The sequence below is a fragment of the Saccopteryx leptura genome, chromosome 1, assembly GCF_036850995.1.
Source record: "Saccopteryx leptura isolate mSacLep1 chromosome 1, mSacLep1_pri_phased_curated, whole genome shotgun sequence".
Taxonomy (NCBI): Eukaryota; Metazoa; Chordata; class Mammalia; order Chiroptera; family Emballonuridae; genus Saccopteryx; species Saccopteryx leptura.
The window spans coordinates 378,244,969-378,264,650 of record NC_089503.1 but is presented as its reverse complement, the minus strand read 5'-3'; the positions used below and the strand labels follow the sequence as shown (position 1 = coordinate 378,264,650).

The following is a 19,682-nucleotide window of genomic DNA, read 5'->3' as shown; positions in this document are numbered from 1 at the left end:
CATCCCTCTTTGCCTGTCTTTTTGCCCCTGGTCCTCACAGAATCCTACACTGACTGATCCCTACACAGAGCCTCAAAGTACCTTGTGATTAGGCCTCCTCAGACGTACTTTTTATAACCTTCCCAGATGACCAGACCAGACCCTCCAGGGATAGAAGATATGCGGATAAACCCCGTTCAAATGCTAAAGGCCTAAACAAACTTTCTCTTCCTGTCCTTCTCACCATTATTTTAAAACCCTAAATACCAAGACACAAACCTCAGTAGCATAGTGTAGAGGTTTTAGCTGAATCTCTTAAGCTGTCTACCTTTATAACTAACTCTAAAAATTTTCTTTCTGTGTATTCTCACAAAACCTTACCTATGCATCTTTGCTTACGTCGCTACATGGCTAAAGGTCTAGGAAATGAAAGGTAATGGGGGACAGGAGGGAGGCTGGTTAGGCCTTGGCCATCCTCCTAGCCACTTCCCTTCCTTGTATGCAAAGAATGTTATTTAGTAAGAAAACATGCTCTTTCAAGCTACCGTGGAACCAGGGCTACAGGCAAACTGTTCAATTTCCTAAACTGACCAAAGGATGGCATGCCAACCGTGGGTCCTCAGCTATAATGAGAATGTTAGATCAGCCATATTGCCAGTAAAGGTTAAAGACATTCACTGAGTGTTAAGCGATATGGCAAGTTATGCTGAAAATCTGCAAGTTCACCAACAGTGCCATCACAGTGTAAAGTACAATGGCCACCCTCCCTTACGAATAATTGTATAACCACTGTTGGCTACTCCATTAGTCCTGACCAGCTGGAGGAGGCACGCACAGAGAGCTCCAACATACAAGCCTCCCCCCAATACCATGGGCAGAGTCGGAGCTGGGGTGGTCACACACCTACCTGACTGAGTAGCTGCCCGTGAAAGATGGTGTTCACCACCTTTAAGACCTGTTTGGTAAGCTTCTTCTGGGAGAAGGGGATGAGGATCCGGCGCGTTGTGCCCTCGGACTCGAGCTCCTGCTGCACTTTGTGCAACAGCTCGCAGAGAAACTCCTGAGCATCCTGCTGGTCATAGCCGCGGAAGGCAGGGATCAGACTCCACACGGAATGAAGCATGGCGAAGGGCGACACCAGGGCCCACTTCCCGGACCACATGACTCGGAAGAGGGTGTGCAGTTCGTGGCAGAGGGAGATGTGCTTCGAGCTGGGCTCCTTGTTCTGGATGAGTTCTAGGCTCCTGGTGATGGAAGCCCCACCATTCCAGCAGAGGCCATCCCGCTTGCAAGACTCTGCCCTGTCGCTCCTTGGCGACAGCTCGGTGACCGAGCTGCTGACCCGCCTGCTGGAGAGCGGGGCCTTACCATTTGTGGCCCTGGAAAAGAGTTGTTCTGTCTGGGAAGGGTCGAGGTTCAGGAAACACTCCCGGAACTTCTGGAGGTGGCTGAGCACCTGCAGGATAGAATTCATGTAGCAGGTGTTGCCCAGGTTGCGCAGGCCCGTAACGCCCGGAGCCACCGCCAGCGCGCGGCGCGGCGGCAGGCGGCCCCCTGGGGGCGCGCGCGGGGCAGCGGCGCGCGGCGCATGCAGCAGCAGGCGCGCGCTCTTGCGCGGAGGCGCGCTGGCCAGCTCCTCCAGCAGCCGCCGCTTGACCTCCCGCCGCCGCTGCCGCGCCACCTCTTTCTTGCGCTCCAGGGCCTCCTCCCGCCGCCGCTGCTCCAGTTTCGCCTGGCCCCGGGAGCTCTTCTCAAACCAGAGCCGCAGAGTCTTGGCCAGCAGGCGCTGGCGCCGGTACCACAGAGCTGTGAGCATCTGGGGCTGTCCTTGAGTGCGCGGCGGTGGGGACACGTCCTCGCCCAGGGCCATGGACCGCAGTGTCCGGCCGCGCCTCCCCAGCGGGTCCTGCTTCTGGCCCCTGACCGCCAGAAGGGAGCTTCTCAGCAGCTTCAGGTCCCCCTCTGGGTTATCATTGAGCACGTAGTCCTTGCACAGGTAACAGAACACGTAGAGATCCCGGACCTCCATGGCTAGCGGGTGTCCCGTCTCTTCAAAGTGTTTAAGGGCGTGGTCCTCGATGTAGCGGCCACAGGCCACGTGCGAGCACTTGAGACAAGCCCACACGGACTCCGTGGTGGTGCACTCCCTGCAGCACCACTTCTGAGGGTTCAGGATGGAGTGGTCCTGGGCCAGCCGCAACCGCCCTACATGTTTGCATCTATCCATGTCTCACAGGAGGCTCCACTCTTTCAGCCTGGCACGGGGGACCCCCAAAGAGAGAAACAAAGCTTTCAGCAAAGTATTTTCCTAGAAAAAGCTTGCATCTGGCAGTTTCAACTCAATACTCACTAGTTTTCTGTTCAAAATTGGTTCCTTTGGAAGGAAAATTTTAAAAGTAATTTTGGTGTGGAATGAGAATTACAGAAAGTAAATTCCCTAGAAGGAAGAATCATAAAAGACTAGAGGGGGATGGGGGCTTAGCACCAATTCGAAACTTTTTATTTTCTAAGGCTGTTTTATCAACTAATTTTGATGTGAGGCTGATTCTGTGTTCCTTAGAAACTGTCATTACCCTTATTTCACACTGCACCCAACTGGTCACCAAGGGAAAGACACCTGTATTCTAAACCATTTCTGAACTGATGATGTCTGGGGAAGAAAACGTCTACATCTCATACTGATCAAGATGCTGGCTGTATGCAGAAAGGGACAGGGGGAAGCAAGAGGAGGAGACAGTGTTTCAAATGCCAATAGGAGAGAAGAACCTCAATTAAAAAGGCAATTAATTCTAGGTTGGTCTCAATGTATTTCAAAGCAGAGATAACAGGATAAGATAAAGGTAAGAAAAAGAAAGGCCTCTACAAGGTATCACTTTTATTTCCCCGAGTCCAGAGAACCTGGCAAAGGAGGTAGCCTCACTCTAAATAACACAGTGTAAGTCTGCTGTGGTCTGAACGTTTGTGTGTCACCCCTCATTCATATGCTAACATCTTAACCTCCAAGGTCATGGCATGAAGACATGGGACTTGGTGGAGGGTGATTAGATCATAAATGGGTTGACTCTCATGGGATGAGCTCTCATGAATGGGAGTAGTGCCCTTATAAAAGAGTTCCCTCACCCCTTCTGCCATGTGAAAAGCTGTGTACGGCTATGAACCAGGAAGCCTTACCAGACACAGCATTTGCTGCCATGATCTTGGACTTCCCAGCCTCCAGAACTGTGAGAAATAAGTGTTTGTTTATAAGCCACCCAATCTTTGGTAATTTTGTCATAGCAATGCTGAAGGATTAAGATAATGTGTCTTTTTGAAAAGAACCTATACATCTTATAGAAAGGGTGGAAAAACTTGACCTTTACTGAAAGGATAGGTAAGTATGGAATTAGATTTGACTCTTAGGACAAAAGGTGGAATGGCTACTAGTATTACATTATTTAACCAAACTACCATGACAAAAGAAAAAAGCAAATCTTCCGCATGATATACATGAAAATGCTTTTTAAAACAGAAGCAGCAAACTGGAGTGAGTCTGTGAGTGTGTGAGTGTGTGTGTATTTTGTCTTCCTATGTTGCTTTTTCTATATTTTTCATCAGAGAAGCAATTTCTCCAAGGAAAGATGCTGAACAATTATTTTAAAAGAAAACTTTATTCTTTGGAAACTTGACAGGTTTCTTCCCCCCAGTACTTGTATTTAAAATTAACTAAAGATAGTTCCTCTTATAAAGAGAACTTCCTTCACCTCTGTTTCTTCCCCACTGTCAGTTCTATGAAATGCAAATCCAGTTCCATGATTATGGGATCACCCTGAAAAGTTCTACATCCAGTGCACTCAGGGTAGTTTTAGCTACTTTTCCAGATTCCCTCCTCCGCTGGTCTTGTTGCCAAAACCCAAAAATACACGACAAGACCAAATTAAAGATCCTTTCCATTTTTTATTGCCCATTCCAAATGGCAGAGGCCACGTGTACATATAAGAAACTCTCAAATCATACAAGGGGAAGTAACCTAGATAATTTTCAATCAAGTTAGATCATGGCTTTTCGTTTGAGTACCATCAGGATTTAGTTTCTACTATATTATTTTTCTAACTGTATTTACCCATTTTCTAGAGAGGTAATATCCTTCAGAGAGGAGATCATGTGTTTATATTTCTTCTTTTAATCATTTGTAATTTTAAGACTTGTGGGTGATCAACTCTTAATAGTCAGAGGTGCTCTGTCAGAAATTACTTTCCCACACAGCCCAGAATGACACTTCCTATAGTCATACACACATTAAAAAGATTAAATGGTAAATAAATAAATTTTCCTTTTTCTACTTATTACCAATCAAGTTGGGTACACAAGATGCTTACAATCAATTACTGTGGACACAAAATAAAGTAAGTAATGAAAGAATGAAGGGGAGAAAATAAACAGAGGCAATTTCTAAGTTTCTAATTTAACATTTTTCACAATGTAGTTCCTAAACTACCTACCAGATCAGAATTCCCTAGGATACTTATATATACAGACTTCTGGTCATGACTCCAAACTTGATGAATCAACAGTCTGGGAAAGTTGACCTGTGGTAGTGTCGTGGATAAAGTGTTGACCTGGAATGCTGAGGTCGCCAGTTCAAAACCTCTGGCTTGCCTGGTCAAGGCACATATGAGAAGCAACTACTACGAGCTGATGCTTCCTGCTCCTCCTCCCCATTTTCTCTCTCCCCTCTCTCCAAAGAAAAAAAGAAAAAAAAAAGTCTAGGAAGGGGTCTATCTAAAGTCTCTGTTTTATTTTATTGGCTTTTTTTAGAGAGAGAGAGACAGACAGACAGACAGACAGGAGGTTGCATCACTTTAGCTGTTCATTGACTGCTTCTCCTATGTACCTTGACAGGGTGGTGGGATCCAGCCAAGCCAGTGACCCCTTGCTCAAGCCAGTGACCATTAGGTCATGTCTATGATCCCACGCTCAAGCCAATGACCCCATGCTCAAGCTGGTGAGCCTGTGCTCAAGCTGGAGACCTTGGTGTTTAGAACCTGGGTCCTCAGTGTCCCAGGCTGATACTCTATCCACTGCGCCACCAGGTGGCACACCAGGTGTGTCAATCGGAAATGTTCTTTATCTGCATTAATACTGTACTACTATAATTAGCTACATATGCCTACTGAGCACTTGAAATGCGGCTAGTGAGAATGAGGAATTGGAACTTTTAATTTTATTTACTTTTAATTAATTAAAATCCAAGCAGCCACACATGGCTAGTGACTGCAGTATTTTATAGCACAGACTTAAATATACCAGGATGTACAATCTTTATTTAGCTCACTCGGCTTTCCTTTCTGTTTCCTTTGAAAGATTCCGTACTCACTGAATCATATCTGAATAGCTTCATATAACTCAAAACTTGGCAGAGCCCCATTTTAGCCAATAGGAGGCTTGATGTGTCTTCAGGAATTTAATTGCTACCGAGCTCTTATCACGTGAAACACAGCGAAGCTTCAGGTCCTACAGAGACTCTTTCTGTGAATGGGAATACATCAACAAGACACCAGAACACTGACGCCTTACAAAGTCTACTCAGTGCTGCAGAGAATATGCCGGAACTAAAAGCCAAACTAGAAAAAAGCTAAAAAAAAAAACCACTGCACCCTCTCTCCATGGAGAGCCATCAAACAGGGCACTCTGGAAACTCTCCCTCCTGATTACATTTTCTGATCTATAAATCTGCTGATCACACACATTCCTTCCTGCACAGACCTTTCCCATTACAAGTCTGTCGTGGCGACTCACTAACCTGCCATATGGCAGAGTAAATCCATTCAGGAAAACACAGAGGCACTCCGCACCTGGCCACACTGAGTTACGCTAGGTGGACGAGCTTCTCTAGAGGAAAAACATAGCTGGTCATTTTCATGCAATGGAAATTGCCCAAAAGTGACACAAAAGAAAGAAGCCACCTTAATCAACACACAACATAGAGAATAAAGAGAACACAATCTCTCAGCGGTAGAGCGTCGGCCTAGCGTGCGGAGGACCCGGGTTCGATTCCCGGCCAGGGCACACAGGAGAAGCGCCCATTTGCTTCTCCACCCCTCCGCCGCGCTTTCCCTCTCTGTCTCTCTCTTCCCCTCCCGCAGCCGAAGCTCCATTGGAGCAAAGATGGCCCGGGCGCTGGGGATGGCTCTGTGGCCTCTGCCCCAGGCGCTAGAGTGGCTCTGGTCGCAACATGGCGACGCCCAGGATGGGCAGAGCATCGCCCCCTGGTGGGCAGAGCGTCGCCCCTGGTGGGCGTGCCGGGTGGATCCCGGTCGGGCGCATGCGGGAGTCTGTCTGACTGTCTCTCCCTGTTTCCAGCTTCAGAAAAATGAAAAAAAAAAAAAAAAAAAAAAAAAAAAAAAAAGAGAACACAATCTCAGGTACACTCAGTCCAAGAACGACGATGTGTTTAACTCTCCTTTCATGCATATTCTGACCACTTTATTTCAGAACAACACCTAACACTCAGAGGCATAAAGGGAATTTTATTTTACATTTTTCTGACATGTACACCTTTTCTTTCGTAACTTCCAAAGGTCATAATAATCCTAACATTTCCACTTAAAACATACATCATCCAGTGTGACAGGCACCCAACAACCAAAAGAAACAGACTCTCAGTGTACCTGGGAAAAGAACACGATGTGCTCTAACAGTTCTCTACCATTGGGGAGATCAGCAACCTTAGCTAAATGTCTCACACACCTGGGGTCTGTCTGCACATGGAGAAAGTAAACCCGGTAAAATAGTAGTTTTTGCTTCCTTAATTACCATAGTTTTATTTTAAAAACCTGGAGCTAAAAACTGTAATCAACATATAAAAGCATCATCCTACAGTTAATATTTCTAAAATAATAAATTAAAAGATAATGAAATCTTTGCAATTCTTGCCTCTTGTTCTGATGAGAAATTTCTAGACTTATACATCATTTTAAAAAGAATTCTGGGCCTGACCAGGCAGTGGCGCAGTGGATAGAGTGTTGGACTGGGATGCGGAGGATCCAGGTTCGAGACCCCGAGGTCGCCAGCTTGAGCGCGGGCTCATCTGGTTTGAGCAAAAGCTCACCAGCTTGGACCCAAGGTCGCTGGCTTGAGCAAGGGGTTACTCGGTCTGCTGAAGGCCCGCGGTCAAGGCACATATGAGAAAGCAATCAATGAACAACTAAGGTGTCGTAACAAAAAAAACTAACGATTGATGCTTCTCACCTCTCCATTCCTGTCTGTCTGTCCCTGTCTATCCCTCTCTGACTCTGTCACTGTAAAAAAAAAAAAGAAAGAAAAAAAAAAATTCTGGCCTTGGCCGGTTAGTTCAGTCGGTTAAGAGTGTGGTCCTGAAACAACAAGGTTGTGGGTTCAATACCCAGTCAGGCATACACGGGAAGCAACCAGAAAATGCACGACTGAGTGGAACAAAAAATGAACGCTTCCCTTCCCCCTTCCCTTTTTCTCCCTTTCTCTGTCTCTCTAAAAAGCTATAAAAATTAAGCCCTGGCTGGATAGCTTGGTTGATTGGAGCGTCCACCTGGAGCATGGGGGTTGCCGGTTCGATTCCTGGATCAGGGCACATAAAGGAGCAGCTTGATGTTCCTCTCTCTCCCTCTGCCACTCTCAAAAAAAAAGGGGGGGGGGGAAATTCTGTAGGAAATGACTGAACACTATAATCATTCAAAAATCTATAGCTTGGCCTGACCGGGCGGTGGCACAGTGGATAGAGTGTCGGACTGGGATGCGAAAGACCCAGGTTCGAAACCCTGAGGTCGCCAGCTTGAGCGCGGGCTCATCTGGTTTGAGCAAAAGCTCACCAGCTTGGACCCAAGATCTCTGGCTCGAGCAAGGGGTTACTCCGTCTACTGAAGGCCCGTGGTCAAGGCACATATGAGAAAGCCATCAATGAACAAGTAAGGTGTTGCAACACGCAAAGAAAAACTAATGATTGATGCTTCTCATCTCTCCGTTTCCTGTCTGTCCCTGTCTATCCCTCTCTCTGACTCTCTCTGTCTCTGTAAAAAAAAAAAAATTCTATAGCTTGAAAATATTAATTGGACTATTCCAATTATTCTCAAGTAGCAATTTCTTGGTGCATCCTAAATGCATTTCTGCATCATCAAAAATAAAATTTCTGGGGAAAAAGTAAGCAAAAGCAAAACAAGAAAAAATAAAGAGCATCTATCTCCTTTTCCATTTCTTCTCCTGCATCATATTGATTTCTTCTCAATTCTTAACTAAGGACAGTGGAATAGTCCTGCCTGGTCTTGGTGAGACCAAGTGACAGAAATTCCGGCTTCAGAGAGAGACACTATGGTAACATGCTGACAGCCTTCATTTACATAAAAGAATACTAATTATGTGGTATCATCAACATCTGTGATTCTGCTCACTGCCATATGCGACAGCACAGGGTATTTTAACCCTTCAGCTTACTAATGCTCCCTCAACTACACACACCTCAGACCTGCACGCACTGCCCCGACGGACACTGGGAATAATTCTTTACAAATAACAAGTATTTAAAATTAATTTTATTTTTGGCTACCATTTTATTTCCAAGAGATATGGGAAAATATAACTTAAATACACAATAAGAAAAAGATTTTTTAAAACGAGGTAGAAATCACATTAAGATGCAATTAACCCAAAAGGGAAGAATGCTACACATTCTAGAACATTCAGTAGGGCTTTAAAGAGCTGTATTTCAAGTATAATGAAACTAGCCTTTTGAATTTTGGAATTATGGGTAAAATAAAAACAAAAAAACAATAAATACAAACTAATATAAAAAGAAAAGGTAGGGGCAGAGACTGTGAAGGACAAGGTGAGGGAAAGAAACTGTTCGGAAGGCTTTTGCGGAGGGGCAGTGTGTGGGGCCGGGGCCAGGGCTGGGGCTAGCTAACCGGGACTGGGGCTGGGGCTGGGGTGGGGGCGAGGGCTGGCTAACCCGGGCTGGGGCGGGGGCTGGGGCTGGGGCGGGGGCTGGGGCTGGGGCGGGGGCTGGGGCGGGGGCGGGGGTGGGGGCGAGGGCTGGCTAACCGGGGCGGGGGCGAGGGCGGGGGCGGGGTTGGGGGCGAGGGCTGGCTAACCAGGCTGGGGCTGGGGCGGGGGCGGGGGCGGGCTAACTGGGGCGGGGGCGGGGGCTGGGGCTGGGGCGGGGGCGAGGGCTGGCTAACCGGGGCGGGGGCGGGGGCTGGGGCGGGGGCTGGGGCGGGGGCGAGGGCTGGCTAACCGGGGCGGGGGCGGGGTTGGGGGCGGGGGCTGGGGCTGGGGCGGGGGCGAGGGCTGGCTAACCGGGGCTGGCTAACCAGGGCTGGAGCTGGCTAACCGGGACTGGGGCTGGGGCTGGCTAACTGGGGCTGGCTAACCAGGGCTGGAGCTGGCTAACCAGGCTGGGGCTGGGGCGAGGGCTGGCTAACCAGGCTGGGGCTGGGGCTGGGGCTGGGGCTGGGGCGAGGGCTGGCTAACTGGGGCTGGCTAACCAGGGCTGGAGCTGGCTAACCAGGCTGGGGCTGGGGCTGGCTAACCCGGGCCAGGGCTGGCTACCTGGGGAAGTGCCCTCACAGGCTGCCGAATTCTCCCTTTTCCCAGATCAAAGGCTTCCAGGTCCAAGGCGCCTACTTGCTGCATGCAACCTGTTGTTTGACAACCTAGTGTTAAAGCAAGGTCCACGCTAAGGGCTGCCTGTTCTCTCCATCGCCGCGTGGGAAAAATTCTATCACTACCACTGAGAGAATCAGTGGTCTGTCCCTGCAGTCTATGCCTCCAACACTGATTTCTGTGGCAGCTAGGTAGTCAAAAAATGCATGCATGTGTCAAAATATGTGTGCGTATGCATGTGTATATATGTAAAAAATTGTTGAGCTGTGCCTTTTAAATATGTATTTATATTGTATATAAATTATACCTCAAACAGCTATTAAAAATTACACACACACATATGCACAGACACACACACACAAGTGAATAATTTACCCCACTGAAATAATAAATCTAGGCGGCAGCTCCTCAAACTACTAGGTGAAAGCTGACAGGAAATTTTATAATGGACGGATAGGGCTGACAACACCTGACCCCACTGATCAATTCCCCACAGAAAGCAGGACAAAGACACTCCCTGCCTCCCTGATGCCTTGCAATAAGGGGTTCACGGCAGCATCCCTTAGAAAGCACTTTTACTAAAAGAACTGAACCTGAGTCCAAGGAAGCCTCTGGATCGAATACCAAGTTGTAAGAAATATGGAAGACAGGAACACGCAAGGCGAAGTGTAGCGAATGCCACAAATCAGTGATCCGGAGTGTCTGATAAATACATGACATGAAGAAAAAAGGGGGTAGGTGGGTGGATGGACTGACCTGTTGTGGATTATAAGAAACCCAGAGACAAAGCAACCAAGTACAACATGTGGTTCTTTAGATTCTTACTTGAAAAAACCAACTACATATGAAAAGATATTTTAAGGTAACTGGGAAAAAATGTTTTAAAATACTGTCTTTCTCTAGCTATATCACTATATATTTTTAACAGTTTGAGATATGATTGACATACAACCAACGGCACATATTTAAAGTGTATACTTTGATAAGTTTTGACATGTGGGATGTACTTATGAAATCACTACAGTCAAAATAACGAACACATCCACTACCCCCAAACGTTTCTTCATGGCCCTTAACCCTTCCCTCCAGCCTCCCTCCCACCTGGGTCTGCAACTGGAGAAACTGAAACACACACTAAGTATTAGATAACATGAACTTATTAGTTTGATGTGGCAACAGTACTGTGGTACCTTTGCCACATATATTATTTCAGTCGTTATCTGTTACAGATATCTCTCTGAAGTATTTATAGGTGAAATATTATGATGTGTGGAATTTTTTTTTTTTTTTTTCCTGAAGCTGGAAACGGGGAGAGACAGACAGACTCCCACATGCGCCCGACCGGGATACACCCGGCACGCCCACCAGGGGGCGACGCTCTGCTCACCAGGGGGTGATGCTCTGCCCCTCCGGGGTGTCGCTCTGTCGCAACCAGAGCCACTCTAGCGCCTGGGGCAGAGGCCAAGTAGCCATCCCCAGCGCCCGGGCCATCTTTGCTCCAATGGAGCCTCGCTGCGGGAGGGGAAGAAAGAAACAGAGAGGAAGGAGAGGGGGAGGGGTGGAGAAGCAGATGGGCGCTCCTCCTGTGTGCCCTGGCCGGGAATCGAACCCGGGACCTCAGCACACCAGGCCGACGCTCTACCACTGAGCCAACCGGCCAGGGCTATGATGTGTGGAATTTGCTTTAAAATACTCCAGAGGGAAAGTGACAGGAAGAGAGATGAAACAAGGTTGTCAAAACGTTCACAATAGTTGATGGGCACGTAGAGTTCATTATACTCTTCTCTTTATTTTTGTGCATGCTTATAAAGTTCTATAAAAAATTTTAAGATATAAAAAGCAAACAATATGCTCTGAGAGCAAAAGAAAACCATTCATAAGTTAGATAAGTTGAGACACCCTTCATCTCTATGATTTATCATGTGTAGTATAACTTTTAAATGTTTATTTTTATTGATTTTAGAGGGAGAGAAAAAAGGAGAAAGAGAGAGAGACAGGAACATCTGCTCCTGAATGTGCCCTGACCAGGGATCGATCTGGCAACCTAGGTGCTTCGAGATGATGCTCCAGTCAACATAGCTATCCGGCCAGGGCCTCGTTTTACTTTTAAACTCACCCTCCCCACAGACACAGCACATCAAAGTAATGCAGTTTTTCTTGACAACGTTACAGAGATTGCTAACGTTGTCCTTTTGGTCTGAGCCTCAATTATATTCTTTGGAATCAGGTGGTGCTTCTTTGCAACCCCCCAAACCTCTTTCAATAACTTCACCAGATGTTTGCTCACAAAAACTCCTGAGTATCCTTGTCTTTTGGGGACACGAAGCCACTTTAGTCAGTCTGTTGGAATGTTCTTGCTTTGTCTAATGTTTTCTCTCGGAAACTTCCTCTTTTATTGGGAAAGAAAAATCTAATTTCTTCACCCTTCTGCTTCCTCCTAACTCCGATCACACAGGTGGCAAGGAGCTGGTCCTACACTTTTCTAAGTCTCACTGTAGTCACAACATACAGTGGCACAAAAATTATATATTTTTAAAAACCAAATATTTTTGTTTCTCTCACTCCAGTCACATGAAGGTCACTCTCAGTCCACATGATGTTTGATGAAGAGGATGTAGCTTCACAGGTCCCATTTAAGCTCATAAACTGCGACAATCAGGTTGTTTCCCAGCTGAGACTCGGAAACATGCTTCTAAGGAAAGTCCTACGGCTAGCACCTGGCCGAGTAGAGGCCTGCTGAGCCCACTACGTTTCTTCCTATGGTACAGCACCAGCACACCAGTGCCACCACCACGGAAGCTGACTACCAGATGCATTCTTCTGAGAAAATTAATTCAAAGTTTCAACTTGAAACGCCAAGAACTGCTTTCCCAGCTGCAGCCCAGGCAGTGAGACTGGGAATCTCCCTCCTCCCCCTTTCCCCACGTGGCCATTTGTATGGAAGACACATATATATGTTAGGAACTGCCTGCAGTGGGGGAAAAGGAAGAGTTCCTGTGAATAGCAAATAAACCTGACTAGAATTCACAAATGGATCATCAGGATTAGATACAGCCTTGGCTATTTCAGTGGCTAAGGAATGGGAACCCCATCTTCCGATGGCCTGTTTCCTAAAATGACAGCAGTATATTTAGTCCTGTGCCTTCCCCACAATAATACACCAAAGCATATCTGTCAGGACCAGGCGCCATCATGTTTTGCATAAATGGAGACACAACTTCTGAGCGCTTTATTTCAAGAGCAAAGATAACAATTGTCCAAAAAGAAGGGGCGAATACCGAGGGGTGTTTGTTACATACAAAAGGAGAAAACTGGAAACTACAAAGAGAACTTCAGGCACTTCAACAAACGACAGGTTAAGTAAATTAACAGATTAGCCAAACGACTGAAATCACCAGCAGTTTTTTTTTCTTTACAGAGGCAGGGCTCTGTGTAAAACAATTCAAAATATGGGATGTAAAAAAAGCAAGGACAGAATGGTGTCTATAAATCATATGCCATCATGACTAAAAACTACACATACACAATCTCTCTCTCTCTCTCTCTCTCTCTCTCTCTCTCTCTCTCCCCCTCTCTCCCTCCCTCCCTGCCTCCCTCCCTCCCTCATACAACTAAGAGGATAAACAAGAAACTACTAACACCATGTGCCCTGTGGGGGAATACTGGGGGTGGAGATGGACAAAATGGAGCCTCAACCTTTGCACCTTTAGGAGGAATAAAAAATTATGTGTTATCTATATTTTAAAAGATACAACACTGCCTGACCTGTGGTGGCGCAGTGGATAAAGTGTCAACCTGGAAATGCTGAGGTTGCCGGTTCGAAACCCTGGGCTTGCCTGGTCAAGGCACATATGGGAGTTGATGCTTCCAGCTCCTCCCCCCTGTCTCTCTCTGTCTCTCTCTCTCCTCTCTAAAATGAATAAATAAAAATAAAAAAAATAAAAAAATAAATTAAAAAAAAAAGATACAACACTGAGGAAACTGTTTCAACAACCTTAAAGATTCAGGCATTGGCAAGATGACTGAAGATAAACAGAGAGCAGATATGGTTTATTATATTTTCATTAGAAAATAAGATTTAGAGACAGGTCGTCTGGTGATATTGACTGTGTATGGAAAATCCAAGGCATTGTATTCTAGAAGCCTAATCACTGCAAAAGACACCCCCCCTTCCCCTTTCCCATAAGCTTATGGCCAGCCAAGTGCAGACCTCTTTGGTTTACTGCAGAGTGGCAATATAGCAGAGCCTCAGTCAGTCAAGTGTCAATCATTTGAAATTTCATATCAGCCAAGGTACCAAGGTGATTTCTCTTCTATTTCCCCAGGGGCCACTACAAAAAATTGTCCATGGAAGTGAATTCTGTGAGCAGACTCTTTCCTTTCCCCACTCTCAAGGGATCTTCCCTTCCTTCATGAAACAGTTCCTAACATTGTTCCAGCTTACGGTCAGCAAAGTCTCTCTGTCAACACCCCGCCAATCTCTCTGAAGATGGTGAGTGCGAGGTGTGTGTCAGGAGCTGGGCAAGGTAACCAGCTGGATGTGAAGGACCCTCTCGATACCATTCCGAGTGTAAAAGGTGCACTATAAGCCTCAGTTTCTCAGTCTGTAAAAGTGGGGAGCAGTAACACCTACTTCAAAGGGCTGTTCTGAGGGGGCTCCAATGAGATGGCCATGTGACTGCACTCTGAAAATGCCTGCTTCTAACCAAAGGATTGGCTAACCCCTGAAAACAGTTGTTTTTGCCTTCATAGGACCTAATGTCAGGCTAGCTAATGGAGCAGCTTCCAGTAACTGACTCGATGGTCTTGATTTTATCTAGATAGTTTCATCTAATAAAACATTCATAATAAAATAATGTTAAAAATAGCATATCTTTATATTAAAAATGAGAAGTCAGGGTCAGACAACACATGTTCATAAACAAAAGATTTAACTTTAGAATAATTGTTGTTCTAGTTATTCATATATGTTATTTATGAATTACATATATACCTTGTTTCATTTATACCTCCCTGATGATTATAATTCGATGGGTATGTACCACCTTCAGCACACACATTATGGGAGGGATGCTGGTAAAAATGATGAAGTCGGTGAGGCTTTTTTGTGTGTTCTTGTTTTGTTTTTTTAGGAACCTCCTTTCCAAAGCAAATTAAAGGATTTTTCTAATATTATCATTTTTGCTTATGTCTTTAAAAATTATGTTTAATAACAACACAGTGCAAGGATAATAAAAGTCTAATTAAGATGTTTAAAACAACCCATAAAATGCAGTTGAGTTCAGGAAGCAGACAGTCTCAGCTCCCTCTCCAGAGGGGTATGCCCACTGAATACTCACAGGTCCAACAGAACGTGCTGCACGGCAGAAAGAGAAAGGGGCCTTCTTTCAAATACGGCATGGAAGGCATTTCAAAGACATGAACTGTGCGTGAACCCTCATCTCTCGTATGAGAATAAAGCAGAAGTACTTCTGGGGACACAACTATGGTGAGCAGGCACAAGAGAGAAGAGGGCCAGTGCACACCCAGGCAATGAACTGCATGTAGTTCAAATCCCATAAATCCCAGCCACCGCTGCTCCTATTTTAATGATATCAACCCTCCTGGCCTGCCAAGAAGTCCCACCATTTGGATTAAGGTACTGACAGCCCCATTAAAGGAAAATACTGTACAGAATCCTATAAGGGAAGCACACAAAGCCAAGCAAGCACTAGTAACAAAGTGCAGATTAATCTCCCACAGCAGGAAGTAGAAAGCAGAGCTGGGACAGGATACTGCACAGGGAGATGCGGTGAGGAGGCAACTGGCAGAGGATCAAGTATCAACAGCTGAGACTGCACAGAAGGAAGACTGAGCCTTAGGGGTAATGGACACAAAGGACGGAGGTCCCTAAAAAAACAAAAGGTGAACACACAAAGAAAGCCTCACCGACTTCATCATTTTTACCAGCATCCCTCCCATAATGTGTGCGCTGAAGGTGGTACATACCCATCGAATTATAATCATCAGGGAGGTATAAATGAAACAAGGTATATATGTAATTCATAAATAACATACATGAATAACTGGAATAGCAATTATCCTAAAGTTAAACCTTTTGTTTATGAACATGTGTTGTCTGACACAAGTGTTGTCTTCTTGGTAAATTTCAGTTTGTTATTTTTAAGTTAATGTCACTAACAGCCTATTGGCAAGGGCAATAAAACCACCTAACTGAGCTACAGCCAATTTATCAAAACATACATATTACTATACCTGCCATTCATGCAAAATCTAATAAGAACTCAACCAGACTGCTCTGAAGGGATTATCAATTAAAAACATTGTATCTAATATTGGCAGAAGCAAAATAATAGGCACTACATATTCCAAGAGACCAACCAACAGACCTCTAAGGGACCATATAATGCATTCCTAATTGTAAGAGGCCAGCTTATGAATCTGACAGTAAAGCAAACATCTTACAGAATTTTTCCAGATACAACCAGACCTTAATGGAAAGGGGGACAAGACCATCAAGGTGTTGATGTCATCGAGTGGTTCAAGATTTAAGGAATCATCACTTCATGTTCGTACATGGCAATGACATAAAATGTTTCAAACATAGCAGATAAGGCTTTTCTTCTGGGACTGAAGTTTGAAAGAAAAAACATAGTGAACACAATGACCCATCTGTTAAAAATACTAAAAATCTCAGGTCTGAGTGACCGCAGAGTCCTGGGGACACCTAAATGCAATCAGTGTGACCGAGGTGTAAGCCAGAGAGCCCGGGAGAACAGGACCACTGCGCACTGTCAGCCTGCGCCTAGCCACCAACTAGAGGCCAGAGTAAGAGGGGATCCTCCCCGCAGGACAGGCGTCCTCATCCTACACCGCTGAGAGGAGCAGGTCCCCCAACTCGTAAATACAACTACTTGAGTCTGGTGATATTATATAAGGGCCTGACACCTGTCACAGTCACTAAAACCATTCAGCAGACTCCCCTGGCACTGATTCCTTGCACAGAAAACCAAAATTGATTTTCCACGCCGCGTGCCTTCAGGGAGAGACTGCAATAACCACCAAACTCAAGTATGAATACGCTTAACAGTTATATTTCTCACCATAAATAAAGCATCGCTCTGATTATTTTGACCATATAAGTCAGCTCCTAAGAAACTGGTCATCATATTATGTTCATACCAAATTGAGTTTCTGAACCTTTAGAGTTAAGGTGTGGACCCTAGTTATGATTTCACAAGCTAACGCCTCCCCAGAGGGCATGAAGTAAGAAGCTAACTAGCTGGCAATTTCAGGGGTAGCTCTCTGTTTAGGATCTCTCCAAGTAGTGGGCAAAATTTGGATGGGGCTAGATTTTTCAGTGTATTTATAATTAACTTACATTATAAATAATTAAATCAACTACAATATAATTTACAGGATACTTACCACATCCAGGCACTATTGTAAAACACACATACACACACACATATATACAGTATATGTGTGTGTGTGTGTAATTTATTCTTTATGACAACCTGATGAGGTAGTACTTTTAACTCCACTTAAAACAGAATAAAAAGGCCCAAAGAGGTAAAGAAACTTCTCCAAGGTCACATTGCTGGTACATGGCTGAGCTTTGAGATTGTACTGTTTTAATTTTCATTTTCTTGATTACTAGACTAAGTTTGAACAGCTTTTCATACATCTATTGGTCATTTTGTTTTCTGTGAACTGATGAAGCAGACACTCATCATTGTACCTACCATTCAAATAAGAATCTACCAGAATCAATAAGAACTAGAGTGCTCTGAAGGTGCTATCAATAAAAATATACCTAATATTAGCAGAAATAATATTAAAATATGTAATATATAATCATTACGTATTCAAAGAGATTGACAAACCTTTGCCTATTCTTTGATTGGGTTGTCTTTTCCTTATTAAATGATTAGAGTTCTTTATATATTATATTCTGTATTCAAGGACTCTGCTGGTTATATGTGTTGTAAATATGCTCTCTCAGTCTGTGGCTTGTCTTTGGGTTAAGGTGTCTTTTGATGTGGGTAAGATTTAGTTAACACAATTATATGATGTAATGTATTTATTTTATATTTTATGAAATCTTTTCTTGCCTCAAGGTACTAACGATATTCTCTTATAGTTTCTTCTGAAAGTTTTAAAGTTTTACATTTAGGTTGAATACACCTGGACTTTTCCCTATTCCGCTTAGTTGGTCTGTCCAGCAGTTACTACTCTGACTGGCAGAGACCAATTCTGCACACCTGGCCAGCCTCTACTCAGAGCAGTCTCGGCCTGGCAGAGACCAGTTCTGCACACCTGGCCAGCTATACTCAGAGCAGTCTCGGCCTGGCAGAGACCAGTTCTGCACACCTGGCCAGCCTCTACTCAGAGCAGTCTCGGCCTGGCAGAGACCAGTTCTGCACACCTGGCCAGCTATACTCAGAGCAGTCTCGGCCTGGCAGAGACCAGTTCTGCACACCTGGCCAGCTATACTCAGAGCAGTCTCGGCCTGGCAGAGACCAGTTCTGCACATCTGGCCAGCTATACTCAGAGCAGTCTCGGCCTGGCAGAGACCAGTTCTGCACACCTGGCCAGCTATACTCAGAGCAGTCTCGGCCTGGCAGAGACCAGTTCTGCACATCTGGCCAGCCTCTACTCAGAGCAGTCTCGGCCTGGCAGAGACCAGTTCTGCACACCTGGCCAGCCTCTACTCAGAGCAGTCTCGGCCTGGCAGAGACCAGTTCTGCACATCTGGCCAGCTATACTCAGAGCAGTCTCGGCCTGGCAGAGACCAGTTCTGCACATCTGGCCAGCTATACTCAGAGCAGTCTCGGCCTGGCAGAGACCAGTTCTGCACATCTGGCCAGCCTCTACTCAGAGCAGTCTCGGCCTGGCAGAGACCAGTTCTGCACATCTGGCCAGCCTCTACTCAGAGCAGTCTCGGCCTGGCAGAGACCAGTTCTGCACATCTGGCCAGCTATACTCAGAGCAGTCTCGGCCTGGCAGAGACCAGTTCTGCACATCTGGCCAGCTATACTCAGAGCAGTCTCGGCCTGGCAGAGACCAGTTCTGCACATCTGGCCAGCCTCTACTCAGAGCAGTCTCGGCCTGGCAGAGACCAGTTCTGCACATCTGGCCAGCTATACTCAGAGCAGTCTCGGCCTGGCAGAGACCAGTTCTGCACATCTGGCCAGCTATACTCAGAGCAGTCTCGGCCTGGCAGAGACCAGTTCTGCACATCTGGCCAGCTATACTCAGAGCAGTCTCGGCCTGGCAGAGACCAGTTCTGCACACCTGGCCAGCCTCTACTCAGAGCAGTCTCGGCCTGGCAGAGACCAGTTCTGCACATCTGGCCAGCTATACTCAGAGCAGTCTCGGCCTGGCAGAGACCAGTTCTGCACACCTGGCCAGCCTCTACTCAGAGCAGTCTCGGCCTGGCAGAGACCAGTTCTGCACATCTGGCCAGCTATACTCAGAGCAGTCTCGGCCTGGCAGAGACCAGTTCTGCACATCTGGCCAGCTATACTCAGAGCAGTCTCGGCCTGGCAGAGACCAGTTCTGCACATCTGGCCAGCTATACTCAGAGCAGTCTCGGCCTGGCAGAGACCAGTTCTGCACATCTGGCCAGCCTATGCTCAGAGCAGTCTCGGCCTGGCAGAGACCAGTTCTGCACATCTGGCCAGCTATACTCAGAGCAGTCTCGGCCTGGCAGAGACCAGTTCTGCACATCTGGCCAGCTATACTCAGAGCAGTCTCGGCCTGGCAGAGACCAGTTCTGCACATCTGGCCAGCTATACTCAGAGCAGTCTCGGCCTGGCAGAGACCAGTTCTGCACATCTGGCCAGCCTCTACTCAGAGCAGTCTCGGCCTGGCAGAGACCAGTTCTGCACATCTGGCCAGCTATACTCAGAGCAGTCTCGGCCATTTTTGCTTCTTTACTCTGAAATTGAGGATGAACTTGTAAAATTGTCACCAAAAAAAACTTTTAAAATTTTGATTATTGCATTGACTTAAAAAGTTATTTAGAGAAAATTATTAACTACTTTGATGTTCTACAATATTAGAATAAACATAATTCAGTATTTATTTGA

The 19,682-nt window shown here is 45.9% G+C and overlaps 1 protein-coding gene across 8 annotated transcripts in view; it reads right to left on the bottom strand.

The window, feature by feature from the left end:
- The window catches only part of USP49 (ubiquitin specific peptidase 49), a 79,926-nt gene that overhangs the window by 9,543 nt on the left and 50,701 nt on the right, over nucleotides 1–19,682 (bottom strand). For all 8 annotated transcript variants that reach the window (XM_066359447.1, XM_066359450.1, XM_066359449.1 and 5 more), the window contains one exon: nucleotides 887–2,234. In XM_066359447.1, the coding sequence (XP_066215544.1) occupies nucleotides 887–2,206 (1,320 nt within the window). In that variant the 5' untranslated portion in view covers nucleotides 2,207–2,234. The remainder of the gene's footprint in view (nucleotides 1–886; nucleotides 2,235–19,682) is intronic.